Consider the following 21,337-nt stretch of genomic DNA (forward strand, 5'->3'; position numbering starts at 1 on the left):
CAACATATTTATCTATTTACATTTTTGGGGTGTATCTCTCTCAGGCTTTCCACCTGGCAAACGGTCTCCACGATGGCTTTATCAAACATGGCTACGCCGCTGGATGCTTCATTAGCCTGTGGCCTAAATGCTGAAGCCGTCCAGCTGCCACCACGATCCAGGCTAGTAGGCTGGGTAATCAGCTCTGGACGCTCTGCCTCGCCTTAGAGGACGCAGCCACTCGCTGCCTGGCGCCTCATACACAACAGTCTCCCATTAATAATGTAGAAAGAGAGAAGGGCTGACAGAAACCTTTGCAGCCTCTCAAACTAGTTCAAACGCAAGCGCCGGCAACACGGGGAATAGGTGCCGGTGTCAGTCACCTCAGAGAAGGCTCACTGGGATAATTGCTAGCCTCTCCTCCTCTCTCCTGGTAGAAAACATTGCCATTTGTAATTACTTTGGAAACAAGTAAAGTTAAGGGTGGGGGGGTGGCGAGGCCCCCCCTGGAGGATTAGGTGTCGCGTTGATGATAAGTCCAATTCCCACTGTTCTTAGTGAGAAGATTGGGCTGATCAGCCCAGTGCCTGAGATCCCTGCTACTGACTTCAATGCACCTTGCCAGGGGTCTCCATTCAAAGCCCCGGCACCGAAACGCAAACTGACATCTAAAGTAACCCTTCATCGATTTAGGCACAGCACCTCGAAAATAATGGATTCTTATATCTCTTAGATACTGATCGGCGAGTGGCAACTTTGGGCTGTATTGATGTTGGAAATGGGGCTATATTTATTCATAGTTTTCTTATCACCTAAAGTGAATGGGGGAACAAGGCAGAGGTACAGAGGTACTTACCAGTGGCAGTTTAAGGATGAGAATCTAGGCTCATAGACATGCTGCTTTGAAATGTAGTCAGCAGCAATGAAGAGATCTAATATTCCAGCCAGGACTGAACTGATCCCAGGACTGCTGACCGTAGCTGCCAGAGGAGTCAACAGGGGGCGGGTTCCAAATGAGAGGTGATTTGTCATATTTAGATCATTGTTACTCTCCACCCCACCACACAGCCTCCAGGTTCTCAGCTGCACCTGGAATATGAATCATTATGGCCCATAATGGTTGTTAACTTTTTTGGAGATCTGTTCAACATGACTGTATCCATATTTCGCAGAAGTCGGGCATTTTCCATAGGAGATCCAGATTCAAAATAAAATGTTGACTATAATATCAGAATTCTTAAACACGGTATCTCCCATTAATTTTGGCAGGGTGTTATGTCCATTTTGCTGTGTGGACAGTGTGCCAGCTATTATTGTCCATTCTTAATATTAGATTCATCAAACGCTGCTTATCTCGCTCTGAAAAAGTAGAGAGAACAAAAGAGTTAGAAGTCACCGGTTCTAGGAGTTTCTAAAAGAACAATATTTTAACCTGTGAAGTCCTTGTCTCTCTGCCACAGTTTCCCCTCCTGTTGACACATAAAGCACGGTACTGTCATGGTGATTAACGGCTCTCTTTGCACTGGACTCGGCGGTAGAAGTGTTTTAAATTGCGCTCCCGAATCCATCATAGAGATGTTTGAGAGTTCTCTGAACCCCAAGTTCACCTTCAAACTACTGTCCCTCACATCACCCTCCCACACTGTCCCTCAGAGGATCAGAACACACCCCCACAGCTGCTCCTGTACACACTGAAACCACCAGCACACACACACACACACGCTTGCTCTCACACACACACACACACACACACCCATGAACGAAGGAAAGCACGCACGCGCGCACACACACACCATCAGAACAGTCACAGGTCCTACACACAGTCCCTCTCATCACCAACCCATGTCATGACTATTACACAGTAATTTTTCGATCCCACTCTCACGTCTCCCACACACACACACACACACACACACACACACACACACACACACACACACCAGCTCTCTAATACAATGTCTCTCAAATTACACAGGCTACACAAAGAACTGCCACTTACATGATTCACCAGACATGTGTATTTCAGGACTTTATATTGTACCTGTGCTGAGATATATTTTTCTGTCTAACACTCATGATTGAAAAAAGTGAAATTAAGCAGAATCTTTGTGTTCAGACCTCGGGGGTATTCCAAACCAAAATAGCTAGATAAAATAAAATATCACATTGTCTACGGGGAGGGAAATTATAGATTGGTGCCATTGGCATCAAAACTGTGAAATAAAACACATGGAATCATGTAGTTACCAAAAAAGTGTTAAACAATTCAAAATAGATTTGAGATTTGAGATTCTTCAAAGTAGCCCCCCTTTGCCTTGATGACAGCTTTGCACACTCTTGGTATTCTCTCAACCAGCTTTATGAGGAATGCTTTTCCAATAGTCTTGAAGGAGTTCCCACATATGCTGAGCACTTGTTGGCTGCTTTTCCTTCACTCTACGGTCCAACTCATCCCAAACCATCTCAATTGGGTTGAGGTCGGATGATTGTGGAGGCCAGGTCATCTGATGCAGCATCCATCACTCTCCTTCTTGGTCAAATAGCCCTTACACATCCTGGAGGTGTGTGCTGGGTCATTGTCCTGTTGAGAAACAAATGATAGTCCCACTAAGCACAAACCAGATGAGATGGTGTATCGCTTCAGAATGCTGCGGGAGCTATAATGGTTAAGTGTGCCTTGAATTCTAAATGAATCAGTCAGTGTCACCAGCAAAGCACCATCACACCTCCTCCTCCATGCAGAGATCATACATTCACCTACTCTGCGTCTCACAAAGACACAGCGGTTGGAGCCAAAACATCTCTAATTTGGATTCATCAGACCAAAGGACAGATTTTCACCAGTCTAATGTCCATTGCTCGCGTTGCTTAGCCCAAGCAAGTCTCTTCTTATTATTTGTGTCCTTTAGTAGTGGTTTCTTTGCAGCAATGAAGGCCTGATTCATGCAGTCTCTGAACAGTTGATGTTGAAATGTGTCTGTTACTTGAACTCTGTGAAGTATTTATTTGTGCTGCAATTTCTGACGCTGGTAACTCTAATGAACGTATCCTCTGCAGCAGAGGGAACTCTGGGTCATCCTTTCCTGTGGCGATCTTCATGAGAGCCATTTTCATCATAGTGCTTGATGGGTTTTGCGACTGCACTTGAAGAAACTTCCAAAGTTCTTGATATTTTCCGCATGGACTGACATTCATGTCTTAAAGTAATGATGGACTGTCGTTTCTCTTTGCTTATTTGAGCTGTTCTTGCCATAATATGGACTTGTTTTTTTTTACCAAATAGGGCTATCTTCTGTGTACCACCCCTACAACACAACTGATTGACTCAAGCGCATTACAGTTTTTTTACAATCACTTTGGCACTAATTTCAGAACATAGTGGTAATTTTTCAAAACTCTAGACACAAATACAGGCTGTCCAATGTTCAAAACATTGCATTATGAATGCATATCTTTAAAGAAACCTTGCACTTGCAGAATCATTGGTTCAAATAACTCATTTATCATGAAATACCATAGTAACATTCATTTAGACCCACACACAAGATACCGATAGTTTCACTGTGTAGTTGTTCGTACAATCATTAAATATTGTAGTACAAAATATGTGATACATGTTTCAATATGCTACTACATGTAAATACATCACTGTAAAAGGACTAGTAGAGAGAATATTACAGACACTGGAATCATTGAACAAAATCTGAAATGTATTGATAAAATATAATAAAATCACTCATAGGTTTCTTGGAATCAAATCATAAATAAGCTACCAAAAAAGAAAAAAAACGACAGTAAAACATCAACTACAGTGTTCCTCACCTGGCTTACTGTAAAAAGCCCAACAAAGGGTTGATTACTGTACTTCTATATTTCCCTCAACCCTGTCTTGTGGATTTGGCCATAGGTTCTCATCCACATCACAATGGATGTTATCATTAGCAAACATCTTGGGAAGAATCTTTGGGAATGGCGAATCCAGGCCTGACACTAGTCTGCCTTGATGTCATTGCATGCGTCATCCATGGCCTGGAAGAAGGGCGGCTTGTTCGTGAGGGCGCCTATCATATACCTTCCACCTCCATGTGGAGAAAAATTCCTCAAATCGGGTTAAGGACAGGAGAGTATGGGGGTAAGTACAGGGTGGTAAAACTGTGGTTGGGCCTGAAACCATGCTTGCACCATTTGAGCATGGTGGAGCCTGACATTATCCCACACAATGACATAGGTCATGCCATCAGCTCTACAGACCTGATTTAGCTCATCAAGGAAATGAGCTGTGGGCAAAAACACCTTGTTAATGAGAGAGGTCAGAGGAGAATGTCCAGACTCATTCAAGCTAACAGAAAGGCCACAAATGCTCAAATAACAGCTGTTTAAAACAGTGGTGTGCAGAAGGGCATCTCTTACTGTAACGTACAACACCATGAATAATTCAGGCTGTTGTGGAGGCAGTACTCGGTAGGTGTACCTAATAGAGTGGCCAGTGAGTGTACAATAATGTCAAATCTGAAAACATGGTCTGGAAAAGTGGTACATGGGACCATGGAAACAGTGTCTGATAAAGAATGATGATGAAATATTACATCCATAGATAATATATTCCAATTGGTTCATGTTCCACGGTAATTGGTGTCAGTGGATCTCGTTATCCTGAAACTTTCATGATCTAAACATGGAATATTGTTTGTCAGTTTCCATAAAACTATACATTAAGAGTAATGCAACAGTACCTTATCATTTTGAGCAGTTGTATCAATTGATAGTTAGATCATTGTAATTAAATGAATAGACAGTCATCTCAGATGTAATGTGGGAATTGCATTTTGAAATGGTAATACTTTGATGTTAAGTTGTGTTATTTTGAACAGGTGATTTTAGTTCAATGAACTGATATTAGCTTTATGTGTATTGTATCCAAGCAATTGGAAAAAGTGTTAGAGTTTTGAAAAATGTGCATTTTGATCATCAGTTGTGAGTTTTGTGTCTAGAGTTTTGAAAAATGACATCAAGGTTCCGAAATTTGTGCCAAAGTGATTGTAAAAAACTGTAAGAAGGAAAGAAATTCCAAAAATGTACTTTTAAAGGCACACCTGTTAATTGAAATGCCTTCCAGGTGAAGGCATGAAGCTGGTTGAGAGAATGCCAAGAGTGTGCATAGCTGTCGTCAAGGCAAAGGATGGCTACTTTGAAGAATCTCAAATATAATATATGTTTAACACTTTCTTGTTTACTACGTGATTCCATATGTGTTATTTCATAGTTTTGATATCTTCACTATTATTCTACAATGTAGAAAATACTAAAAATAAAGAATGAGTAGGTGTGTCCAAACTTACTGATTTACAAATGTTTCAGGGTATTCACACTCTGCACTTTAGATACCTTTAAAAGGTGAGGATCTTAATGGGTTATGAAAGAAGAATTCACTACAAAACAGTTCTGAGATCTGGGATGGGAAAACATTGATGCTCAATATTTCAGAAGTGTGCTTTGCGCAGATAGGTCACGAGTGTAAACGAGGCCTACTTTTATCATAATAACAGACAATCCTTCAACTCATCAACCCAACACTGTCATATCTTGCAGATGTTGTCAATTCTTCATATTCTCAAACTGCATTTTCTGCTAACATGATTATTCCCCAATCTCAATTTCAGTGAAATTCCACTCTTGTGGGAGATCATGTGTATGCTATTATTAATATACATTGGTTTTAAAAGTTGCTGTAAATGATCTTTCAGATATGGTTTAGACACATGTCTGATACAATCTGTTACCGTGGAAACAATCTCAACCTGTTCTGGATGTAAAAACAGTTACCCAAAACACCAGCGGCCTGTCTCAATTGATAACTGTGTTTGTTCCAGTCCTGGTTCACCTTGTTGTTAATTCATGTGGTGTAATGGTGTCTGCCAGAAACCTCTTGGTTGTCTCTGTAATGTTTGGTCCATGTCTACACCCCTCCACTCCAGAGCCAGAGCTAGCGAGACAATAGTGGGCGAATCCTCATTCTTCCCCCTCCAAGTGCGTTTAGGTTTAAGGATTTTTTCCTGAGTGAACAAGGTTCTTATAAGAGGCGACAGGAGCATGTGGCCAGCGTAAAGCGATTACCAGTTTCCCCCGTCACTTTAAAGTGATATGCCGCATGTTCCACAGTCAATTCCCAGCTACCTGTGACAGCAAGAAATTGGCAACGCTGAGGCCCACAAAATGGGTTTTTCACTTGAAATGAGCGAGTGCTTCAACGCCAGCTGTCAACTGAAATAAAAATCAGCAACTTCAGAGTAATTTAAGTGGTTGCTCTCTCAGTAATCATCTGGGTGACTGGTAGGTTTGTCTTGAGGCAATCTGTTGTAGTGTGTTGGGTGGCATCTGTCCTGAGAAACTCACTTCCTCCTTGTCTAACTTGGAATATTTGCAGGAAGACAGATTTACACCCAGGAAAATTTTACTGCGAGCGTCGACACCTTTGTGATTAATTATCAGCCTGATAAAATTGCATTTATTCCGTTGTGTGTATTATTTTGTGGCAGCCATGCATTTCACGGCTTTATTAATATTCCTTGTGCTTTCCACTCTTTCATAGTGAGAGGAAGCATGAATTCAAGCACGGAAAACCACTTTTTCTTGCAGTCACACATCAGGACCGTCTTGGCGTTATCTCATGGAACAGTGCCACACCACCCCTTCCGTTGCCCTCCTCAGACAGAAAGCAATTAATGGAATATCTGTAAGCTTGTATATACCGTGGCTGAAATAGTGTGGGTATATAATGTACAGCCGGGTGGATCATTCATTTTCCAACCACGCTCATTATTTCTCCCAATCTATCCACCTTTCAGATATGGAGATGAGGCATTTTGAGGGATGCCAGATGTGTCCTTTAAACATCGACTGTAGTACACACTTTTATCCAGACCGTAGCCAGGCTTTCGTTTTACGACAAATTTAGCTCCGGTTTCTCCACTTTTTCATACCAGCCATCTTTCTTTGTTCACCTCAGTCTGTCAGGGCTGCGATGTGGGACTCACAGTAATGTCGTACCTTACAAATAATCACTTTAACTGACCGTGTTTAGTTTTTTACGTACCTGACATATTGTTTCATGTTTTTCAGTTAAAGATATAGCCTGTAAAAAAAAACTGAAATGCTTTGAATATGGAAAGTGTATAATCATAGCACTTATAACTTAATCATAAAGTAACATCAATAACACAGGATGTAGAACTCTGCATAAACCATGTAACCATTAGGCTAATGTACGTGTGTTAAATTAATTCATGCATGCACACACAATTATGGAGATATAGGGAGCACTATAACATTTAATGCATTAATAATTCTTTACTTATTAATCAAGGTAGCTCTCTGCCTTGGACCTAAAGACCACTGCATTAACACAAATAAATAACACAACACTGTTGTCGGGCAGAACAGACTACTGTGTCTTGTTGCAATTGTCTACATAGGTAACAAACAATCCAACCTTGTACTGCATGTTTTACTGCTGGTGTCAAGACTGTGTACAGTAAGGACATTTATCACAAATGAAACTTAGTGGACCTTCAAACTTGAGAACTGTTGTACACTTCTCTTGGGCTTTGATTGGCCAGCACCAGGACTGGCTGGCTGAGAGTAGAGAGAAACCTTAGCCATTGTCCGGACTGGGAGGAGAATAGCCTTTTATTTGGATAACACTCGATGTGGGGTATTTCCACTTGTGGACCAAGATGCGGGACAGAATAAAACACCCACTTTAGTTTTTTTTGACAGCTGACACAGACTGACCAAACAGCAACCCCAAGGTTGAAGGAAACGGTCGCTTTAGATATTAAAGGTGCACTATGCTGGAATCGCTCCGCCATTTCCTGGTTGTTAAAATTCTAATAGTTCCCCTAATTTCAGTTTACGTGACAAAACCACCAAGTATAGTGTAGAGAATCGTTGTACAATCTAAACCGCTGTGAAATATATTTTCCATAACCCAAAATATTGTATTTTCAGCTGTTTGAAGCTGGTGTACAAAACCAAAAGTAAAAGATGCAAGAACGAAGCTCAAGAATGGAAAGCATAGAAATAGCGCACACAGAACAGATCTACCGCTTCTTAGACGTGCTTTCAATGAGAATGACAGATCTATCACTAGCATGTCTGGGAATTGGGTTGGATCGCCCAAAAAGTTCCATAATACAGCTTTAAGATACATTTTTATCTTGCATAAGCCTATCAATTAATCATGGAGTGTATTCATAAAAACCTCAGGTGCACCACACAACCTCTTCAGAGCGCTCAGAATGTGGAGCAGATGGCCATTGTAGTTGCCAACCTCTCAACTTTCCAGACAAGTTATACTGTAAGTAAGCAATTTCAACAGTACCACTCATACCAAGACTTGAGTGGTCTTCTTATTCAAGATGACAGGTGCCTTGTCAAGTCTTGGTAATTAGAGGCCTCTGTGCCAGGGCAATCTAACCTTTAGCCCTCTCTCAAGGCCACAAGCAGCAGAGAGAGCGCTACTGGAAAGGCCTCATAGGGACCTGTGCTAATGGAGCCACAGCCAGTGATATGTAGAGTGAATACTAATCATTCACAGTAGCATACTCCAATACCCTTGCTGTCCAGAAGCCTTACCTCCTTTGCTGTTACATTCTCTTCCTCAGAGTACAGTATTAACATGTCCTCAATTGTTTTTCCCTATGGATCCTACCGAGGGCGTTTTACAGCAAATTATTTTCTAATGTATATAATGTTTTATTTACGGTGAGGGAAGAGGTTACTCATCTCAGGTTTATCCTCTGTTATGGAGGCACAATGTGCAGAGAGCGCATCTCAGGAGGTTTAATCGAAGCAGGATGCCCTTGCCTTACATCCCCTTGACTAGGATTCTCAGAGGTATCATCTATCTCACAGTTGTTATACTCAAGCAATCTTTTCTCACCTCCACAACTGGTTTTGCAAGACAGATAAACCAGCAGTCACTGTACTATAAGGATGCATCTCAAAATAATAATCTCCTAGTTGACTGATTATTCAGACAGTGATGTATGTGAACCAGGAGAGCAAGAAAAGGTGCATGATGGGGAAATGTTCCAATGTTTTCTGGCTATTTAAAGGCTTTGTTGTGGGAAAAATGCCCAAAGACAAAGGAGAGGGTCTCAATCTTTCCAGATGCATTTATGTCACAAGCACACAGCTTATTCCTCTGGGGGCTGTTCTGAGTGAATCATGTTGAACAGAAAGCGCTAAGTGTTCGGGGAAAAAGTCATTCAAAGGAGGCACCAAAAGGTGAAAGGAGCATCCTCAGGTAACCAGCAGCCTCCAATCTTTTTGTTCCTTTTTTCTCTCCCCATTTCTCCCTTTTCTTCATTGTACAACTTGTGTGTTCTGTTGCCACTGTGGGTTTTATTTACTTGTACAGTTAGTTATGTTTGTTGTATTTGTAGCATCTAGGATAGATTGATTTCCCGCAGGTTTCACCCTATGGGCTAGATTCGGATCTAGGGGGCATTGGTTCCCCCCCCCCTAATGATATCAATTCCTTTTAAGTCTATAAATAAAAGGAGACTTTTTCTCACCCTCATCATCTTTCTTTTAAATGCATCATTACACTGGGTGGATTTCATAAGCAACCTTCAAAAAAATCACACTTTCCTTTTGAATCAAAGCAATTAATGTGACCCTCACAATAAACTCTGTCAACACAATTTTACAAGGATAATAATGATTTGTGTTTCAACCCACTTTGCTTAATTTAGTCTTTTGCATCGATTCAACAGCATGTCAGTAGTTCCTAGCGTCTGTAATATTAACAGAATTTTCTAAATGGCAGACATGTGAAATGAATTAGTAGGTTGATTATTATGTACACTATACACAAACACGGCTAATTAATCACCTGGTTGTTTATGAACGTGTGAAATCATTAGTCCTCTAAAGACGTTTTTATCTGGCATCCGTTGAGGTGCCGTCTGCTCTGTTCTTTTACCTACCAAGGGCTTTTCTATTCCTCCTCGTTTTTAAGCGAATGCACTGTTCCCTCTAAGCCATGTCCTTGGAGAATACCGACCACCTTCCCGGAAATACACTTAACCTGCTCCCGAGAACGTATCTGGGGCGAGGAAATGCTGTAAGGGGAAAAGATATGACCTGGTTTTGCCTTTTTCCTCTGTGTGCCACGTGCAAACAGAAAGACTTGTTAAAGGAACAGCCCCCCTCACAAACTAAAGTAGAAAGGTAGTTAGCCCATGACCTGCCGACATAATTCTCCATTTTTTTAATCAAAATAGTGTTACGGGGGGTATGGTCAGGTTTATTGATTGCGAGAGAGAGAGCAGGTGTGATTATGTAAGTGAGCTGGTTGTTTTTTCAGTGTTATTTGTATCCTGCCTGTAGAGCAGCTGTGCCTCCCAGCACCCCCTCACACCCCCTCAGCATGGTTCAGTTCTGCTGGGGGAGGATGACGAGAGTACAGGGGGAGTAGCTGTCTGCCAGAGCGTGGCACCTCTCCCCTCTCATTAGAGTCTCCCACTCTGCATCTGCTGCCTGTACTGGGAGCTGTGGACTTCCCCCACAGCGAACCCTGCAGCATGGCCGCGGCCCAGCTCAGCTCAGCAGCACAGGCATCCGTCAAACCAACCAGACCCCTGTCATCCTGCCTGCCTCACCACCTGCCTGCTGCTCGCCAAAACAGGGGTTGCTTAGAGACAGGGAGGGAGGGAGGGAGGCAGGAGCCACATGCCTTCTAGGCCAGCAGCTTATTAGTTTGAACAGGAAAAAGGTTTGGCTGGCGCCCTGCATGCGGTGGCCAGGGAGCGTTGGGGGCCTGTGGAGGGTTTGTGAAGCGAGATGAGGAAACTACTGTGCTCCTGCTGTAGTTCTGCTCACCTGATGGGGAGTCTAGGGTGTTTCTGATTGGAGGGCAGAGGGTTAGAACGGGTTCCTATTGGCTGATAAAGGCGTTGGAAAAAGCTTTATTTAAGAGACATGTACAGTATCTCAGATGTCATGAAGTGATGTCATGGCTATTGGGTATTATTAGGGTTTGCCTGTGGAGGGTGCAGTTTGTTTTGGAATGGGTTATATTCCAAAAAAGCATCTCAGAGTAGCAGTGTTGGTCTAGGATCAGGTCCCTTCTGACAAAACTGATCCTAGATCAGCATCCTTACTCTGAGACGCTTTACAAATACGGGCCGTTATTAAGATGGTGACCCTCCCCGATTGCTGATAAGCCACCTCTCCTTCAATAGGAAAGGCCACAGTAGTGACTACTGCATGTGAGAATCCCTCAGGGTCATTGTGAAACAACTTCTGCCCCCCGACTAATTCACTTTCTGTTTTGAATACAACCGATATACTGTGTCGAGCGGCTGAGTTTTCAATTTGCATTTCCGGCGTATGTCTGCCATGTTATATTATGCATGATATCCATTCTCATCGATTCAGACGTCCCCTTACATTTATTCATTAAGCAGGCGCTCTAACACACAGTCGTAGACGTCATACCTATACACGGCGTAATGCTCTGACAGCATGCAACAAGCCGAGGTAAACAAGAGGATACTGATGTCCTTTTGAATCAAGAGGAGAACCATCACTGTTCACCTACATATAGCTGTGGTCCTCTGTAGCTCAGTTGGTAGAGCATGGTGCTCTACCAACTGAGGATAGTGGGTTTGATTCCTGGGGCCACCCATATGAAAAAATGTACAGTGCCTTGCGGAAGTATTCGGCCCCCTTGAACTTTGCGACCTTTTGCCACATTTCAGGCTTCAAACATAAAGATATAAAACTGTATTTTTTGTGAAGAATCAACAACAAGTGGGACACAATCATGAAGTGGAACGACATTTATTGGATATTTCAAACTTTTTTAACAAATCAAAAACTGAAAAATTGGGCGTGCAAAATTATTCAGCCCCCTTAAGTTAATACTTTGTAGCGCCACCTTTTGCTGCGATTACAGCTGTAAGTCGCTTGGGGTATGTCTCTATCAGTTTTGCACATCGAGAGACTGACATTTTTCCCATTCCTCCTTGCAAAACAGCTCGAGCTCAGTGAGGTTGGATGGAGAGCATTTGTGAACAGCAGTTTTCAGTTCTTTCCACAGATTCTCGATTGGATTCAGGTCTGGACTTTGACTTGGCCATTCTAACACCTGGATATGTTTATTTTTGAACCATTCCATTGTAGATTTTGCTTTATGTTTTGGATCATTGTCTTGTTGGAAGACAAATCTCCGTCCCAGTCTCAGGTCTTTTGCAGACTCCATCAGGTTTTCTTCCAGAATGGTCCTGTATTTGGCTCCATCCATCTTCCCATCAATTTTAACCATCTTCCCTGTCCCTGCTGAAGAAAAGCAGGCCCAAACCATGATGCTGCCACCACCATGTTTGACAGTGGGGATGTTGTATTCAGGGTGATGAGATGTGTTGCTTTTACACCAAACATAACGTTTTGCATTGTTGCCAAAAAGTTCAATTTTGGTTTCATCTGACCAGAGCACCTTCTTCCACATGTTTGGTGTGTCTCCCAGGTGGCTTGTGGCAAACTTTAAACAACACTTTTTATGGATATCTTTAAGAAATGGCTTTCTTCTTGCCACTCTTCCATAAAGGCCAGATTTGTGCAATATATGACTGATTGTTGTCCTATGGACAGAGTCTCCCACCTCAGCTGTAGATCTCTGCAGTTCATCCAGAGTGATCATGGGCCTCTTGGCTGCATCTCTGATCAGTCTTCTCCTTGTATGAGCTGAAAGTTTAGAGGGACGGCCAGGTCTTGGTAGATTTGCAGTGGTCTGATACTCCTTCCATTTCAATATTATCGCTTGCACAGTGCTCCTTGGGATGTTTAAAGCTTGGGAAATCTTTTTGTATCCAAATCCGGCTTTAAACTTCTTCACAACAGTATCTCGGACCTGCCTGGTGTGTTCCTTGTTCTTCATGATGCTCTCTGCGCTTTTAACGGACCTCTGAGACTATCACAGTGCAGGTGCATTTATACGGAGACTTGATTACACACAGGTGGATTGTATTTATCATCATTAGTCATTTAGGTCAACATTGGATCATTCAGAGATCCTCACTGAACTTCTGGAGAGAGTTTGCTGCACTGAAAGTAAAGGGGCTGAATAATTTTGCACGCCCAATTTTTCAGTTTTTGATTTGTTAAAAAAGTTTGAAATATCCAATAAATGTCGTTCCACTTCATGATTGTGTCCCACTTGTTGTTGATTCTTCACAAAAAAAAACAGTTTTATATCTTTATGTTTGAAGCCTGAAATGTGGCAAAAGGTTGCAAAGTTCAAGGGGGCCGAATACTTTCGCAAGGCACTGTATGCACGCGTGACTGTAAGTCGCTTTGGATAAAAACATTTGCTTAATGGCATATATTATACATTTATCAGAAGAGAGAGCAAAGCAGGAAGAAGTAGAGAGATAGGAACGAGCTTAAAGGGATATTGTCAGATCTACTTCCCCAGAGTCAGAGTCAGATGAACTTGTGCGTGTAGTTTGAAGAAAGTTGCTAACTAACGCTTGCCCAGTTGCTAACTAGCGTTAGAGCAATGACTGGAAGTCTCTGGGTATCTGCTAGCATGTTCTCAGCTATCCCTCAGAGATGCCTCAGATTAGGAGGAGTAATTTTCATTCCAATAATTAATATTTTGTTTATCTTTGGTCACTACATATAGACTTCCTATATACAATAGACCTACATAGATTTGAATATTAATTTCACGCGGTTCTGGCGCATAATTCTTTTCAAATCGACCTGATTCGTAACTTGGTTAATTTCCTCTCTCTTTTCTCCTTCCAGGTGTTACGTGGATGATAAGGTGTCCAAAGTTGCCTGGCTCAACCGATCCAACATCATCTTCGCTGGGGAGGACAAGTGGTCGCTGGACCCGCGTGTGGACCTGGTGAACAAGGGCCAGCTGGAGTACAGCCTTCGCATCCAGAAAGTGGATGTGTACGACGAGGGCTCCTACACATGCTCCATCCAGACCAAACAGCAGTCCAAGACCTCTAATGTCCATCTCATTGTCCAAGGTAGGCACTAGCACAATTAACCAATCAATCAACCAATCAATCAATCCAAAAAGTGTATTTTACAGTAAAAGTTTACAGTAACCTGGCCATTGTTAGGTTCGGAATAAACAGAGTAAAAACTGAAACGGACGACTCAAAAGCTTTAACCAAGTTTACTCACTGTGTCATACAGCTGCAAAGACAACATGCAAGCCACACAAGTCCATCTTTCTACCTTCAGGCCCCTGTGGCCCCCCTCCCAGCAGTGTCTTCTCTTTTCACCTGTTCCACATTCCACATCCCTTCCACATCCCTCATGGTCCTGGTTCCTCAGAAACTGGTCTACCTTATCAAGAACTGAAATTAGACTGTCGCCCGTTGCCTTCCTCCTTAGGAACATTCATATGCAACAGTAACATATTTGAACAGAAATTACCTTTCTGCTCTTCCCCTTTTCTCACTCAGTAACTTTCCATATCACTAAGTGACTTTCCACCCAACTAGTTCCTCTTGACCCTTTCTTGACCCCTAACATGTGCATTCCTTATGCATGTAAAGTAATCAATATGTTCTAGTATGGTAACCATGTACATGGCTGCTTGTCTCAAGACTGACAGCCCACCATTGTCCTCCGTCAACCAGCAGCCCACCTATAGGTCTCTGTAATCTCATTGTCTTCCATATTATCTGGACAGCTGACAGGGAGTTCTCTTTAGCTGTCAAGAACTCCTTATCAACTGTCCACACAGTATGGAAGACAAGGAGATGTCTGTCTGCCCGGCAGAATGTAGATCTGAGGCCCTCACTGTGAGGTCTTGTTTCTTGCCGTTTCCCCTGAAGCAATTTCCAGTAGTTCTTTATCTTCATCTTGGTACACTTGCGCTGCACATCAAACCTGAAGCTGAAATTCAAGTTAACACATTAACATTGATTAGTATGTGCTATAATGTGTTTGTTTGTGCAATAATAGTTTGTGCAATAATAGTTTGTGCAATAATTGTGTCTATTTTTTTGTCTAACATCCCCATTGATGGCAGCACCACCCCCTATTGGAAATTCATCTCAGACAAATAGTGATTAGGGATGGAAAAGATCCTAAAATAGCATTTTACCACACAAAAGCTACAGGAGAACACCGTCACATAGCGATGAACTTACGAGCTGGTCTATTCATAGCACTAAAAGTTCAATACATGAATTGATGCTTGTGCCGTGTTCTAAGTGGATCTGTCCCAGAAAATTCTTCCCTGTTACCAGAATCCCATTGGGTTCCATTAGACACTGCTTGATCATTGGTATTTCTCATATAGTCTTCCTGTGTTTCCATTTATCTGCACATATTTCATGACTTTGACATTTAGAGCTAAACATTGATTCTACATTGTATTTCGTCCTTCTTTACTTTTTTCTCTCCAATAGTCCTACTGTAGACTTCAACTGTTATGTGGATATGGGCTGACATTAGCCTGGTCCCAGATCTGTTTATGCTGTCTTGCCAACTCCTATGGTGATTGTTATAACAATGTGACAGCTTACTTCTTCCTATGTGAAGCATTTAATTAATTTCCTCTCCCCCCACCCCCATGCTGAAACTGTGGCTTCATATCGAAAGCCCATATCACATCCCACTGTGTTAGTAATAGTAGAATTCGGATTGGCTATAGGAGAAAGTCACACCGTCATCACATCATTCAATTATCCAACACCCATTTACTGCTGAATCCAACATTTTTTTGCACATAGCTTAAGGGGGAATGTCTGCCGGATGAAGTGGGTGTGGTTTCCCTTCCAACGACACAAACAAGAAAATCCAAAAGCCGAGTAAAAAAAAGTGGTATGAAACGGTATGAACATTTCTCCAACCGCAGCAGCAACGCCGCCTCTGCCTGCTAGTTAGCTATCAGAGACCATGCTCATGTCACCGCAGCTGACACAATGTCTGCAAGCAGGGACACCAGTGTAATTGGAAAACAAATGATCAGACAAAGTACATTTTCTGTGAATAATAAAGCCATGGACTTGCAGCACGCTTCTAGGCATCGGTGCTTTAAAGACAGGGTCATTGCACATGATACGAATCATAATATGGCGATTTTCCCAACCCTTTCGCTTTTGATCTTGAGGCAACCCGAGCTAGCCGTTGACGTGGAGCCATTGAAAATCTGTGTGACTAGGATACCCCGACACCATTGGTTGACTTTGGTGTTTGCGGAGCATATGACAGTGTGTCAAGAGCAATTTGTGCATTAGTGTATGCTGGTCATGTGCCAAATGTTTGAGACCATTGAAATCTGTCAATAAAATAGATCCCGTGATGCCTCCTATTGCAGCAGGCAGCAGTAATCTGTTTTTTTGTGCAGCAAACAGCACCGCTTTGTCAGCAGATTTTTTTTTATCAGAATTGATTTTGGTCGCTTATAAATTAATGTCAGCATTTTTCATTCTTTGTTAAGAAATCAAAATAATTTAAATTAGAGTGCCGAGCAGCAACGCGGGGTCTTAGCAGACAAGCACACAGATCCACCGTGCAGTGAGTAGAGATACTACTATGAACTCCTACTTGTTTACCGAATCAGTCCGATCCGAGATTTGAACTACTTTGTGTTTGCTTTAGCATCGCCGTATGTATATCCGTCAGCAACCTCCACCTGGGTTTCCTCAGCTGTCTTTCAATGCACGAGGTTTGGCTATTTAGTTCATGATTAGGATGAAATCCACATGCCACATTTTGAGTCAATCAAAGTGGCAGTTAATGAAAGGAATTTTTTCTTTCACCTTTATTTAACCAGGTAGGCCAGTTGAGAACAAGTTCTCATTTACAACTGCGACCGGAATTGATTGACATTCAATTTATTTGGTCATACAAATAGCTGTCGAGCTAATTCCAATTTCGTGTTCATAGCGATAGATAAGTGTAGTTTCATCTCAATCATCGTCATAGAGGATCTCCATAGTGATTCCTTTATCTCCGATCAATACAGAGGTGATCCTCAATGGCTTTGTCCACATTTAGCCCTGAATCACAATGGTGTGGTATTTAACGGGGTGAACCGAGGCACTTACTAAGGAGATGGTGAAGGCAGCGTGTCACTCTAAAGAGCGGGTGGGGGGGTGTAAAGCAGTTCTACTTTGAAGTCTGCACAAGGAGGAGGAACTGACCTTTACCAATTATCATGGGACAGTCGGAACCTTTTAGTGGTCCTTCAGGAAGCCATCTCCCCCACCCACCTTTCCTTGCTGAAAGGCTCCTTATTGCCAAGGCCATTGTCAGACAGATTGTGTTACTAGTCTGTCTTTTTGGTGGCGGCTTTAACACTTCCGCTACCAAGTGGATCGGTGGCTGTTCCCCGCCGCCAGTCCAACCCCCTGGAGAAGAATGGCTGTCTTCTCCTTGCCCATTATTTCAGCGACTGTATGGGAGGAAGAGAACGCGACACACTACACAACTGCAGATATTGTCTGTCGCCTTTGAACCCCTTAACGAAACGGACTCCTTGATGTTTTAATGAAAGAAACAATTTAGTATTCCGTTTTCTCTTTGGCTGACTTGGCTGAAATGAAGGGGGAAAAAGGCATCTCCTTTAATCTTTTTTATGCTCGGTAGAAGAGGCACCTCATGCATTTAAATGGGGCCATCCCGCGGACACACGTGACTTCAGACACATCAATAGGGCTTCAGGTGTAGGGCTGCCATGTTTCAGAGGATAAGTACAGGCCCGTCCCATCATTCCTGGAGAGCCTCTCCTTTTTCCACTTTTCAAGACTGTAATATAGATGGCCAACCTCTTTAGATGTTATGTATGGAAAATGGAGTGCTGTCCTGGCCACATGCTCTCTGTCTCACCTGGCAACTGGTCTGACAATATCCTCTCCCCAGCTATGCTTTAATAGGGTCCTTTCACCTATGTCAGGCTGTCTCGGCCCTACAACAGTCCTCGGGTCAGCAGTATGCTCATTTTGGGCACTCTGCCACTCAACACAGGTCGTTCACGCTGTTAGGGCCTTGCTCTCACTCTTATCGTCAACTGTGAAAGAGCTGGCCAATGGTCCAATTTCAGGACTGAAAAGACTGGCCCCAGAACTGTGAATGTCTTGTCCTATCAATCATTTACTCCTACAACCCAATAGTAGCTTTTTGTTGAAGGGATCTGTGCTATTGTTGGATTAGTTGACTGATTCTGCTCATTCAGACACACGTCTCCCTTCAGCCCATCATATGCACTTTGAGGTTATTTTTATATAATCAAAAGAGCTATATTATTCATATTATTACCACTACAGACGATTAACTTTATTTGAAATGAACAAAATAATGATTATCCTCTGAGGGCTTAAAGGCGTTGTGCAGTCAAAAAAACACACACACACACACACATTCAGTGGCAAGAGAAAAGTATGTGTGCCTTTTGGAAATACCTGTATTTCTGCATAAATTGATCTTAAAATGTGATCTGATCTTCATCTAGGTCTCAACAACAGACAAGCACAGTCTGCTTAAGCTAATAACACACAAACAATTATACGTTTTCATGTCTTTATTGAACACACTGTGTAAACATTCACAATGCAGGGTGGGAAAAGTATGTGAACCCTTGGATTTCATAACTGGTTGACCCTCCTTTGGCAGCAATAACCTTAACCAAACTTTTTCTGTAGTTGCGGATCAGACCTGCACAACGGTCAGGAGGAAATTTGGACCCTTCCGCTTTACAAAACTGTTTCAGTTCAGCAATATTCTTGGGATATCTAGTGTGAACTGCTCTCTTGAGGTCATGCCACAGCATCTCAATCGGGTTGAGGTCAGGACTCTGACCGGGCTACTCCAGAAGGTTTATTTTCTTCTGTTGAAACCATTCTGTTGTTGATTTACTTCTGTGTTTTGGGTCGTTGTCCTGTTGCATCACCAAACTTCTGTTGAGCTTCAATTGGCGGACAGATAGCCTAACATTCTCCTGCAAAATGTCTTGATAAACTTGAGAATTCATTTTTCCGCCGATGATAGCAACCTGTCCAGGCCCTGAGGCAGCAAAGCAGCCTCAAACCATGATGCTCCCTCCTCCATACTTTACAGTTGGGATGAGGTTTTGATGTTGGTATGCTGTGCCATTTTTTTCTCCACAAATAGTGTTGTGTGTTCCTTCCAAACACCTCAACTGTAGTTTCATCTTTCCAATGAATAATTTGCCAATAGCGCTGTGGAACATCCAGGTGCACTTTTGCGAACTTCAAATGTGCAGCAATGTTTTCTTTTGGACAGCAGTGGCTTCTTCCGTGGTGTCCTCCCATGAACATCATTCATGTTTAGTGTTTTACGTATCATAGACTCGTCAACAGAGACGTTAGCATGTTCCAGAGATTTCTGTAAATCTTTCGCTGACACTCTAGGATTCGTCTTGACCTCATTGAGCATTCTGCTCTGTGATCTTTGCTGGAAGGCCACTCCTAGGGAGAGGAGCAACAGGGCTGAACTTTCTCCATTTATAGACAATTTGTCTTACCATGGACTGATGAACATCAAGGCTTTTAGAGATACTTGGTAACCCTTTCCAGCTTTATGCAAGTCAAGATCTCTTTTGTTCAAGGCGTGGTTTACGTCAGGCAATGCTTCTTGTGAATAGCAAACTCACATTTTGTGGGTGTTTTTATAAGGCAAGGCAGCTCTAACCAACATCTCCAATCTCGTCTCATTGTTTGGACTCCAGGTTAGTTGAGTCCTGACTCCAATTAGCTTTTGGAGAAGTCATTAGCCTAGGGGTTCACATACTTTTTCCAACCTACACTGTGAATGTTTAAATGATGTATTCAATATAGACAAGGAAAATACAATAATTTGTATGTTATTAGTTGAAGCAGACTATGTTTGTCTATTGTTGCGACTTAGATGAAGATCAGACCAAGTTTGATGACCAATCCAGGTAATTCCAAAGGGTTCACATACTTTTTTTGCCACTGTATATATAGTTGAAGTTGGAAGTTTACATACACCTTAGCCAAATACATTTAAACTCAGTTTTTCACAATTCCTGACATTTAATCCTAGTAAAAATCAGACCTGTCTTAGGTCAGTTAGGATCACCACTTTATTTAAAGAATGTGAAATGTCAGAATAATAGTAGAGAGAATGATTTATTTCATCACATTCCCAGTGGTTCAGATGTTTACATGCACTCAATTAGTATTTGGTAGCATTGCCTTTAAATTGGTTAACTTGGGTCAAACGTTTTGGGTAGCCTTCCACAAGCTTCCCACAATAAATTGGGGCAATTTTGGCCCATTCCTCCTGACAAAGCTGGTGTAACAGAGTCACACTTTTTCAGTTCTGCCCACACATTTTCTATGGGATTGAGGTCAGGGCTTTGTGATGGCCACTCCAATACCTTGACTTTGTTGTTCTTAAGCCATTTTGCCACAACTTTGGAAGTATGCTTGGGGTCATTGTCCATTTGGAAGACCCATTTGTGACCAAGCTTTAACTTCCTGACTGATGTCTTGAGGTGTTGCTTCAATACGTCCACTTAATTTTCCTCCCTCATGATACCATCTAGTTTGTGAAGGGCGCCAGTCCCTCCTGCAGCAAAGCACCCCCACAGCATGATGCTGCCACCCCCGTGCTTCACGGTTGGGATGGTGTTCTTCGGCTTGCAAGCCTCACCCTTTTTCCTCCAAACATAACTATGGTCATTATGGCCAAACAGTTCTATTTTTGTTTCATCAGACCAGAGGACATTTCTCCAAAAAGTACGATCTTTGTCCCCTGCACCTGGGCGGTTTTGGAGCAGTGGCTTCTTCCTTGCTGAGCGGCCTTTCAGGTTATGTCGATATAGGACTCGATTTACTGTGGATATAGATACTTTTGGATCTGTTTCCTCCAGCATCTTCACAAGGCCCTTTGCTGTTGTTCTGGGATTGATTTGCACTTTTCGCACTAAAGTACGTTCATCTCTAGGAGACAGAACGCGTCTCCTTCCTGAGCGGTATGACGGCTGCATGGTCCCATGGTGTTTATACTTGCATACTATTGTTTGTACAGATGAACGTGGCACCTTCAGGCTTTTAGAAATTGCACCCAAGGATGAACCAGACTTGTGGAGGTATCCAATCTTTTGGAGGTCTTGGCTGATTTCTTTTGATTTTCCCATGATGTCATGCAAAGAGGCACTGAGTTTGAAGGTAGGCCTTGAAATACATCCACAGGTACACCTCCGATTGACTCAAATTATGTCAATTAGCCTATCAGAAGCTTCTAAAGCCATGGCATAATTTTCTGGAATTTTCCAAGCTGTTTAAAGGCACAGTCAACTTAGTGTATGTAAACTTCTGACCCACTG

At 42.4% G+C, this 21,337-nt stretch overlaps 1 protein-coding gene across 4 annotated transcripts in view; it reads left to right on the top strand.

Annotated features, from left to right (window-relative positions):
- Positions 1–21,337, top strand: part of LOC112265192 (limbic system-associated membrane protein) — a 1,166,314-nt gene that overhangs the window by 1,108,564 nt on the left and 36,413 nt on the right. For all 4 annotated transcript variants that reach the window (XM_024442285.2, XM_024442287.2, XM_024442286.2 and 1 more), the window contains one exon: positions 13,798–14,030. In XM_024442285.2, the coding sequence (XP_024298053.1) occupies positions 13,798–14,030 (233 nt within the window). The remainder of the gene's footprint in view (positions 1–13,797; positions 14,031–21,337) is intronic.

The sequence above is a fragment of the Oncorhynchus tshawytscha genome, linkage group LG13 (genome assembly GCF_018296145.1).
Source record: "Oncorhynchus tshawytscha isolate Ot180627B linkage group LG13, Otsh_v2.0, whole genome shotgun sequence".
Lineage (NCBI taxonomy): Eukaryota > Metazoa > Chordata > Actinopteri > Salmoniformes > Salmonidae > Oncorhynchus > Oncorhynchus tshawytscha.